At 39.9% G+C, this 11,327-nt stretch overlaps 1 protein-coding gene across 1 annotated transcript; it reads right to left on the bottom strand.

Annotated features, from left to right (window-relative positions):
* Window positions 1-1,887: 1,887 nt before the first annotated feature.
* Window positions 1,888-4,421, bottom strand: LOC136534295 (N-(5'-phosphoribosyl)anthranilate isomerase 1, chloroplastic-like). The gene is made up of 5 exons (XM_066526744.1): window positions 4,266-4,421; window positions 3,915-3,974; window positions 3,060-3,418; window positions 2,806-2,963; window positions 1,888-2,495 (listed from the first exon to the last, which is right to left on the bottom strand). The coding sequence occupies exons 2-5, from the start codon at window positions 3,970-3,972 to the stop codon at window positions 2,264-2,266; spliced, it is 807 nt and encodes a 268-aa protein (XP_066382841.1). The 5' UTR covers window positions 3,973-3,974; window positions 4,266-4,421; the 3' UTR covers window positions 1,888-2,263.
* Between the last annotated feature and the right edge of the window lie 6,906 nt (window positions 4,422-11,327).

Raw genomic sequence — 11,327 nt, forward strand, 5'->3', positions numbered from 1 at the left:
GAAATGGAACCAATCAAAGAGAGGTCATGAAAGAATTTTGGAAGCACTCAACTCAGCTGGACATGATGGTAATAATATTGAGACCTTGCTGACTTGTTTTTTTACTTCAAAATTCAAAGCTATAACTCTTGTGTTGCATGTGCATTGCATTATAAAAATATCCAACTATGTATGGGGCTTAAAGTTCATTCTCTTGTATGAATTGTTGATATCAGCTTGAAAATATTGGTGTCGGCATGTCCCCCCTGTAAAATCCTTCCCTCATGTCAATTCAAATAAGAGCAGTTGCACTATTGACCTATTGTAGTGCTATTTTGCAAGATCCAAGCATATTTTCTGTTTCCAAACGACCACACCATTCTAAATATGTGTTTCCTTAGAGATATGCCTATTAGTTTGGTCAGATTAATCCACGTTTGGAGCAAAGGTTGTTATTTTTGTTCTTCCATTCAAAGATTCATAAGTACAAATGTTGGATTCAGAAGTTTTATATATCTTAAAATTCAGAAAATGTTGATTTCAAAATTTAGAAGATATAAGAATTTACTCTTGCATGCATGTATGTAAAATATCCATGTTTTTGGTAACTCCTGGATGTAAAAAGGAGTGGGGAGCAACTGTATTTGGTTAACTTTACTATAGCCAGCAAACACACTAATCCTCCATTTGTTGGTTTAATCAATTCTTTGCGTACTTGAATTCACAAATCACAAAGGAAAAAAAACGTAGTTCTAGGTGTACCTCTCTGCAGTGATTTCCACTTTAAGTTTTTGAGAGTCTAATTGTCCTCAGTTCTGCAAGAGCATGCAGAGTTTCTGCATCTAGCATTGAAATCATTCGGCAGCTGTTACCCAAGCTTCTGTTGATCCAGGTGAGTCCCGCTGCCATTACCCTTTGGTTCGAGCCTCTTAAGCCCTTGTGTTTTGTTGATAAATGAATTATAACAGTGAATAGTCAACCTCATTTATGTCTCAACCTAAAATTGCTTACTCTAGATAAAACAATTCAGCAAATTGTTCATCACTGATAGCAAACTTATAGTCATCTAATGACTGAGCACACCACAATACACTTTGGCAAATTGTTCTTTTGCCTTCTATTCTAATGACTAAACCATCCATCTCAGTGCTTGCGTCTTCCATTCCTGTATGTGCTGCAACCTGCAACCAACCAGTATTCTAATAGCCGAAGTCACACCTCCTGTGTTTGCTGCCATGTTCTCTCTAATGCAATGGATGTTTATTCTCTGCACATAATTAGTGAATGAATGGTATCTATTTTCAGTGGGTGAATTGACTAGAAAAGCTTCCATCTCACATTTATTTTTGTATAATTAGAGACGCCCTGGAGCCTAGCAGAGGTGCACACCTAAGGGGGGGATATAAACATTCTGGAGCTGTGATCAAGGACCAAAAGCAACCATAACACCAATGCCGGAAGAAATTTCGAAATAGTTCTGAAGTTGAAGTTGAACATGGTTAATTTAACCAATTTTGTACATATTTAGTTTGTTATTAATTGAAAATTCAAAATTACCTTTGTATCAGAGTGAACTTTAGATGCTTCACTGCACTTTTTGTCAGATAACTCAACTTTAAGATGTTTCATTGCAGTCTTAGTTCAGAGAATGGCACTGCCATTTCTTCTCATTGTTATGAGCAAATTGATTTTTTCATTGTCATATGAGAAAAAGCTGTGAGCATGTGAAACATATAGTTAGTTATTCAAATGGATACCCACATTAGCTTTGCATGATGCTTTAACAAAAGAACAATTTTAGTTGAATGGAGGATTTTTTTTTTTTTGTTCAGTGCATTTTTGGTGGTGCCAATTGAGTATCACCCATACATATACAAGTGTTCTCCCATTGCATCGCAGGGGCACTCACCTAGTGTATATCCTTTACTGCAGGAATTTGTCCATGGTACAATGTGTTTTTATTTTTGCATTTGAACTGGACATGCATACAAAATACACTTATTACACTAGAAACAAATACAAACAGTGATACACATAGTACTCACATTAAAAAAAATGTAATCCCTAGCCTCAAGTGCAATTTCAACATCTTGGCTTCTAGTTGCAGTAATGAGTTTGCTACACTCCGCAATAAACTGTGATACATATGCTCACTCTTCAAAAATTTAATCACTGTTTTGCCCTCATAGCCCCTAGAACAATTTTGACAGCTTGCCTTCAGGTTGTAGTAATTCCGCACGGTGAACAAATGAAATAAAACTAAGCTCTCGACAAGCAAATGACCTTATGATAGGAAATTCAGGGATTTTACATTACTTATGAAGGAATTAATCCTGTCTGCATCTTTTTGGATACCATCAGGAGCACATATGCCGCTGCTAACATCAACACCATTTGGTTTCAAAGCAGAAAAGGCTTCACAAACATTATCTGCATGAAGCCCTCCAGCTAATAGCCATCCATTCTTGCTTTTGACAGATGGCATTTGGAACTTCTGCCAATTGAATCCCTTCCCACTGTAAATGAAAATCAGTGACATTTGTCATATATCTTTCGGATAAGAAGGGAAATATGTCCATTGGCTAGCATACAATCTAAGAGAACTTCTCTACCAATTATAGATTAAGGAATGACAAGATACTGCTTCTGCAATGAAGTAATGCAATATAAATATGAACGCTGAATTTAGTGAGTATTCAAATCACGAACACTTAAATGATCAGTTGCCTCAACTTTTATCTATTTTGGGTGTTAATTACAAGCATATGATTTCCTTGTAGAACAAGCAGAACAAATTTTAGCCATATCAGGAGAGCAAGAACTAACCTTCCGCCTTTTGCACTGTCCACTAAGTACCAATCAAGTTCATATTCCATATCAGGAGTGTTGATTAGTTTTCCATTGTCATCAGCATTTAGTACATAAATGATATGATTATTCTTTGAAAGAGTATGAACCAATGCACGAGATTCATCACCATGAAGCTGCATATTTGAAATTCTGGAAAGTGTAAATAATAATCATAACCAGAATAGCAAAGCAGCGGACACAAAATTGGATACAGCATTTCTAAATCGAACCTGGACAAAGTTAAGGTCGCATGAATCAGACACTCGTAGAATTGTCTCTTCATTATCATCCACAAAGACACCAACTGATTCAGCGCCATAAGATTGTGCAACTCTTGATATTTCTTTTGCCTCCAACAAAGAGACAGAGCGTTTAGAGTTGGGCCACAGTATCATGCCTATAAGTTCAGCTCCTGCCTTTACAGCCATTTCTGCATCTCTAGCCGATGTGATGCCACACATTTTGACTACAGGGTGGATCTTTCTGGTATCTCCACAACTAGGCGATGAAGATACAGCGGTATTAGAATGATGGTTACTTTGGTTTGTTGCCAAGCATGACATTTGTACTCTAGAAATTCTTGGAAGTCCTGTGTGGGAAAAGACAGGGTAAGGTGGTAGAGTATATAAAGGAAGTGAGTTGAAGCAATATTTGTACAAAACCACATGATTATTGATATATTGTAGCAAATACTAACATATGTCACAATAAACCAAAGAAGGGTATCATCGATTTGTTAGTTACTAAAATATGTAGTTTTCAGAAAAGCAAATGATAAAGCTAACTAGAATAAAGGCTAGTCCAGAAGTACTTAGTGAAGTTGATCAGACAAAATGATTAGCTTGTGGCCGGTTCATCTTAAATACAGTGGACACATACAATGTTACAACAGCTACTCTAGGCTTGCAGTCTCTTCCAAATGGCTCTTATTTTCTCTAGGATAACTTGTTAGAAATTTTCTTCTCCAGAATCAGTTTTGTATAGTGAAGAATTACATGAACATTTCATTTCTAGCGACCAAGAATGCAGAGAATAAAAACATTTGTGATCAAGTAACAGAACATGACTACAAATGCCCAACTCACCATTGTTACGTACTAAAGGAAATTGTTGGTAGTGTCTTGTTGAGATTGGCAACGCCATTACTGAGAAGGCATAAATGAGAAAATAAAAGAGATTAGCACATCACAAAGTGGTCATTTGGTAGAAATGGAATGCATCAGAAGTTCAGAACTCAAAAGTGAATAAATAAATTGAAGTTCCAGACCAGCGGCGGACCAAGTAAAGGACATGGGACTCGATATTTTTGGCAAAAAAAATCGAAGTTAGTGGCCATGGACACACTTCGATCAGATCCGAATACAAATAGCCACATAACTTAAGTTAGGGTTCGTGCTCGGGTTCGCACAGTAGGAAGGGAGAAAGGGTGCGGATACCTGGTGGGTGCTCGTCGACAGCGAAGGATCCAACGAAGACCTAGGGACCTGGATTAGGGCGGCGCCGGCGGTCACCCAGTTGCCACACGACTACAAGAGAGCGCGCGCACGCGTAAATGCAAGGATGAAAGTACGAGCTGTTTGATGAAGGGCTCAAGAAACCAGAAAATTGGACATATGCTGTTGTTAAAGTGGACTTCGTCCAAATGGAAAAATTCCACAGTACTTGTTTACTTCACCCCCAGGTATTCTACTCCTTTTGTTTTTAGAGAATCAGGTATTCTACTCCTTGAAAAATTCAAATCTGTCTAAATAACCACTGCGACATCTTAAAAAAATACCAACACTAACATCTTACTCTCGTACACCCTTTCTAAAACTTCTTTTGACTATGCATTGTCTTGGGCCTGTTCGCTTCAGCCGGCTTATCAGTTAGAATCTACAGTATTTTTCTTTCATAACCAAACAGCTTCAGCCGACTTATCAGCTGGCTTTAATACCAGTCGAACATGCCCTTGTTTCAACGTTGACAATAGCGAAACTATAACAACAATTTTGGCTAGTCACGGCTTTGAAATACATAAATGAGACATCTAAAGTTCTGTAACACCATAAAATTTGCATGATTTTAAAATAGGAGCAAATAATTTAATTATGCATTTTGTGAGCATTTAAATTTAAAAAAATAATAACTTTGTTAAAAATAAAATCAAATATAGGTCTACATACATGTGTGTGCATCCATGCTGCTGCATATTTATTTTGTGATACTTTGCTTTGATTGAAATTTGCAAAGGAATTAAATTTGAGTTTAAATTGAATTTGAAAATGTGCTAAGAAAAATAGGAAAAATGATTTTATTTCCTTCTTCTTCCTTTCTCGGATTTTATTTTCTGCTCCCGCGCTCTGCGGCCTAGTTCTTCATCCGTGCGGCCTGCTCTCTCTCTCTCCGCAGCGGCCCAGCAGGCCGGCCCAGTCGAGACTCGTCGCCCGCGCCTCCTCTATTTCGTCGTATCTCACTGTCAGTCGGGCCTTGCCTATCAGTCGCCTTCCCCCACCTCTAGCTCATTTCCGCGCCAGACTCCGCCGTCGCCGGAAGTCCGTAGCCGCCACGCCTCGTCCTTGCCTTGCGCCCCAAGCTGCTCCTGGCCATAAAAATACTGGGTGCCCGCATCGTGCCGCTCCTATCCTGAACTTCGGAGCCGCAGCCGCCTCGCCGAGACACCGCGCCACGCCAAGCCCTAGCGCCGCCGCCATCACCGCGCGCTGCTGTCGCCGAGCGCCGCCTTCCGTGTCGTCTTCATCTGCATAAGACCCTTGGTGAGTTCGCCTCTCCGTTCTCTTTCTTCCCGTGACTTTTTCGTGGCCAATGATGCCCAGAGTCGTCGGATTCATGGAGCACCGCCGCGCATAGTGTCGCTGGCCAGCCACGTGCCTCTATTTCCCCTCCCGATCTAATCTACTCTGTCCGTTTGTGATCTGGCGGTGGAAATCAACCCGTACCGGTTCGGTCGGCCGTTTTGCAAAAGAACCCAAGAAGTTTTCTATGTGTTAACCCGTTGTCCCTGCATTTTTTCTAAAGAACCCTTGTTTTCTTCTTTATCATGTCCGCAATCCCTGGTTCAGTTTAAAATCCAATTTTATTAATTTAAATTCTAAAATCAAGTTCCAGTTATTTATAGAAGTGCCACTAATCTTGTTTTAGCCATAAAATCTCTGTTTTAACTCTGATTTGGTCCATTCAAGTTGCGTTAGATTCGTAATTGCGTCATCTACATGTTCATACTACTGTTAAGTATGTTTTTTACTTTTAAAATCTGAGGTTAGATTTAATCTATTATTTTAATAAAGGAAATCTTGTTTAATTCATAACTTTCTTGTTTTAGCTTCGATTTTCGTGATCTTCGCGTCTGTGTGTGTTCATAGCGAGACATAGATTCGTTTTACAAACTTTTTATCTTGATTTTATGCTGTTGGTGTACTGTTCTAATCTATACTCATTGTTTGATATGCATGTTTTCTTCTAGATGCTTCTATGTTGCCATGATTATCAAGTATAGACGGTGAGTAATTCATGAGTGATCAGGAGTACTACTTTGACGAGCAGGATCAGTATGAACACTTTGTTCAAGGCAAGTACAACATAAGATCATCCTTGTTTCCTATCAATTTTAATATATTTAATTCATATTGCGTGTGTCATCTTGATAGGGATTCCCTAGAATTGAACTTATACCTTGTCTCCTATGGGATATGCATTGGGTAGCTATGTTGGTGCTCAATTAAACCATGATCTTGTAACTTGACTAATGGTATATGTAATAAACTTTAAAACATGACTTTTTAGCAATTTGGAAACAGAGGGCTGGAGTGTTTAGCTACTTTCTAAATGCTTCAGATTCCTCTCCCTAAGGACTTATCTGTAAGTAATCATTCGGGACTTATAGTACAGCTGTGATGACTACATGGCTCTGGTTTTAGCTCAGTATGAGGACCTTTTCTAGCTTGTTAGAGGTTACCTTTATGGTGTAAGAATGGCTTACCAAATCGGGTATAGGACAACCTCTACTCCTATGTGTATAGCCATGATGGAATTGTGCCATTCGATAGGGGGTCCTATATCTGTTTGCCGAGTGAATCAGATGGCCCTAACTTGTTTGACGAACCTTTGAAAGGCTTTATAGTGAACCATGTCTGCTCACCTTAGAAGTGTTTTGGGAGTAATTAACCCAGGCATATGGGTATCACGACTCACAGTAAAAGTGTACAACCTCTACAGAGTGTAAAACTGGTATATCAGTCGTGCTCACGATCACGAATGGCCTCGGAACTCTTATGGAATAGATGATCATAAAGAATTATCTGTTTATGCTATTCATTATTCATGTTTACATTGATCATGTGTTTACTATGGGATTAAAACAACTTTTTGCTACTCTTATGCTAAAATTGTGACAATTAAAAGCTAAATGTTGTTAAACTTGTGTCAAGCCTTTTGAGCCTTATGAACCCCATGTTACACTTGTTTAGTACGACACGTACTTACGCTTGTTTATTTTCATTATTTGGATAAAAATCCTGGATGGGTAACAGATGGTTGTGGTAATGACGACTTTCCTGAGGATTACTAGACTTATGGTCAACTAGTTGATGTCCCTGTGATATGAAGCTTCCGCGGAAGATTTTTCTTTATACTTCCGCTACATTTATGTGAAGACTTTGTCTTATTATACGTGATGTGATAAACACTTGTGATGATACTATCTATAATTTTGTTGGCTTATGTGTGTGACTGATCTCTGGATGCACATAAGATTATGCACCCCATTTTATCCTTAAAATTGGGTGTGATAGATTGGTATTAGAGTCGTGTTGACTGTAGGACGTAAGCCTAGTTAGCAATGGTCGTTCTAGCCTCTTTTGCTTCATTCATTTCATGCTTCCCATCTCACTCTTGCTATTTGCTAAATTTTATGCCTCTTTGTCTCACTTTGTTATGAAAAATTATTGCTTCTAATCTGACTAAATCTAATTCTGTAGATGCCTCATGCTAATAAGACCGCTCGCATCAACATCGGAGGCTACTACCCGCCTCGTGGGTTGTATGAGTCCATGGAGGAGGAACCCCAGGAGCAAGAAGTTGACTCACTAGCACCTGCACCTACGCCTAAGCCATTCTAGGAAGAGCCCAAAGAAGAAGAACTCGAAGAAGTAGAGGTCGTTGTATTGTCTGATGAGGAGGAGGAGGAGGACGCTGTTCAAGAAGATCAGCCTACCCCTGCCATGGGATGGACTACAAAGATCTAGTACAAGTCGAGGTGTGAATCCTCCATTTTGCACCACCGACTTATGGGAATTCTTCATACCTACTACACTGATTGGGACGCAACTGTGGAGTATGTCTGCGAAAAACATACGCACCCTCTAGAGGACACTTATTGGAAGACTAGGGCGTGCATCTCCATCAGGGATGAAGAGAAGGAAGCATATCAGCTAGACACAAGCAATTCGCATCATGCTCGTCGTGCCACCATGGAAGATGGCATAGAAGATGTAGCCGTCGAAGCCTGCATGGGTCACTGTGGCCGCCATTTTGAGGATATAAAGGAGGACCAATATCGATTCCTCCCTCGCCAACACCCTGAATTGGAGTGGGCAATAATGGACCCTCAAGGCATGGATCCAACTACTCAAGTGATGGTACACTTTGGTTGTGAGTTAGTAAGGAAGATTCGGCGACTGGAAGATCAGTTGAAGGCACAACAAGAGACTCTTAAGAGGTACCAACGAGTGATAGATGACCAAAGGGAGTGCTCAGCCTGCCAAGAATTTATGAGAAGTTTCCCCATAAACCTCACCCATAGGTGTTGGAGTTCCTTTCTATGTAATAAGACGTTAGTAGCATGGGTCAAGTTAAGTCAAGTCAAGTCTAGTAGTGTGGTGTGAACTTTGGTGTGCCTAGTTGATTTATTATTATGTTTATTAGTGAGTTTGATTTTTGTAATGAGTGCTGAAACTTTGTGAGCATGTCCGCAAGTTTCATAGTTAAGAATATTCAAGTTTGAGTCAATAAATAAATAGTTGGGTTTGGTACATCTTGTTCTCTCGGATCTATTTTTAGAGCAGTCTGTCCTTATCTCAATGCCAATCTAAATCGACTTGACCAAAAATTATGAAATTTTTATGGGAATAACTAGACTTAAGTATCTTTCTAATGCCTCTATAATCACCCCTATATCTGATCTGGTTTGAGAGATATAGCTGTTTTAAGTTGAAATTTCTGTGCAGTCTAGAATCTGGAACAGATTTGGTTGTGTTCTGTTTTTTAGTAACCTAACGACAGCATCTGGGCATGTGGTTTGAATAAAAGTTGTATATAATTTCTTAAGATTTCCAACTATATAAAGTACACCTCTTTTGGATGTCTGGAATGCGAGATATGACTGTTTTACCGAGTTGCTGATGTTGGAACTCGTCCAGAAAATTTTCAGAATATATTTTATATCTCTATAAGTGTATATAACTTGGAAATCTCTAAATTTTGAATATTTTGTGTTGGATGTCAAATGTCTGGAAGAGGAAGAGGCTGAGGTCATGGAGGTGTTCCCCCACATCCACCACCACCACCGCCACCTACTATTGAGCAACTTCTGGCAGTGCAGACACAGCTTATGCAAGCTCTAGTGCAGAATCATCCAATTGGTGGAGCACTGCGTGATAAGCATGGTGAATTTTTGAAGGGCTGCCCCCCCAGTGTTTTCACATGCCAATGATCCACTAAAAGCAGATGATTGGCTTTATGCAGTGGAAAAGCAACTGAACATAGTGTAGTGCGATGACCAGCAGAAGGTGTTGTACGTGTCAGGACAACTCTAGGAAGAAGCTCAAGATTGGTGGGAGGCATTCGAGTATGCATGTCCCACTAATGCTTCTCCTATCACCTAGCAGGAATTTAGAGAGAATTTCATATCCTATCATATACCCAAAGGATTGATAGAGCTGAAGCAAGAGGAATTTAGAGCTCTAAAACAGGAATCCATGTCTGTAGCTGAGTATCATGGCAAATTTACTCAGTTGTCACATTACGCTCTGAATGAGGTGGCTGATGATGCTGATAAGCAACACCACTTTCTCAAGGGTTTGTATGATGGTCTGCAACTCCAGCTTATATCCAATACATACCTCAATTTCCAGACGCTGGTGAATCACGCTATTGTGATTGATAATAAGTGCAAAGAGATGGAGGCTAAGAGGAGGAGGCTTTAGGGAGAGGCCTCTAGAAGTAATACTCATACATGCACCAATCCTCAGTAAGGCTTGCAGCATAGGTACCAAGGACCACCTAATCAGTGGAATCGCAACCCGAACCAGCAGCATCCACCATACCAGTAGCAGAATGGCAACCAACATCCCCAACAGCAGAGTGGCTAGTAGACACCATGATAGGGAGCACCTAACAATACTCCCATGAAGACCAGTGCACCTAGCACCCCCAACATATGATATCATTGCGGAGAAGTTGGGCATTATGCCAACCATTGCCCTAGGAAGCAGAATCAGCTAACACCTCAGGGTCAGCACAGTAATCAGAAGGGAACGCCTCAGAAGCCAGCACCCAACACAGAAAAGGTGAATCATGTATCTACAGAGATGACGCTTGCGGAACCAGAAGTCATGCTCGGTATGTTTGATGTTAATTCCACTCCTGTCACTGTTCTTTTTTATTATGGAGCTACGCATTCTTTCATACCACAAGCATTTGTTAGAACACATAGCATACCCTTATATGCCATGAAAAATCCTATACTAGTAAACTCACCAGGAGGTAGTATGCAAGCTTCTTATCGTTGTCTCCCAACTAGTCTATCCTTAAGGGGGGGTAGAGTTCAAAGTGAGCCCCATTGTGTTGAGAACATCTAGCATTGATGTGATTCTAGGTATGGATTGGATGAAGCAAAATCAGGCAGTAATTCAGTGTCAGGAGAAGGTAGTTGTTATGACCACATCGAATGGAGATAGAATCAGTGTCGATGTTGTAGTGCAGAAGCAGCTGATAGCCATAGTGAACTAGCTTGATGATAGCATCAATAAGGAGGACCAGTAGTGGATGAGTTTCCGGATGTGTTCCCCGATGACTTGCCAGGTATGCCACCTGACCATGATATTGAGTTTATTATTGAATTATTACTTGGAACTGCACCTATAGCTAAGCGTCCATATACAATGGGGGTTAATGAACTAGAGGAACTTAAGAAATAAATAAAGGAGTTATAGGAGAAAGGTTTTTGTTTGTCCTAGTTCGTCACCTTGGGGAGCATCGGTTATATTTGTTGACAAGAAGGATGGTATCCAGAGGATGTGTGTTGATTATCGGTCACTAAATGAGGTTATTATCAAGAATAAGTACCCGCTACCTAGAATTGATGACTTGTCTGATCAGTTGAGAGGTGCTTGTATTTTCTCTAAGATTGATCTTCATTCTGGTTATCATCAGTTGAAGATTCGTGCAACCAACATACCTAAGACAACTTTTACTATGAGGTATGGTTTGTATTAGTACAC

This window comes from Miscanthus floridulus, unplaced genomic scaffold, assembly GCF_019320115.1.
Source record: "Miscanthus floridulus cultivar M001 unplaced genomic scaffold, ASM1932011v1 os_1766_2, whole genome shotgun sequence".
NCBI lineage: Eukaryota > Viridiplantae > Streptophyta > Magnoliopsida > Poales > Poaceae > Miscanthus > Miscanthus floridulus.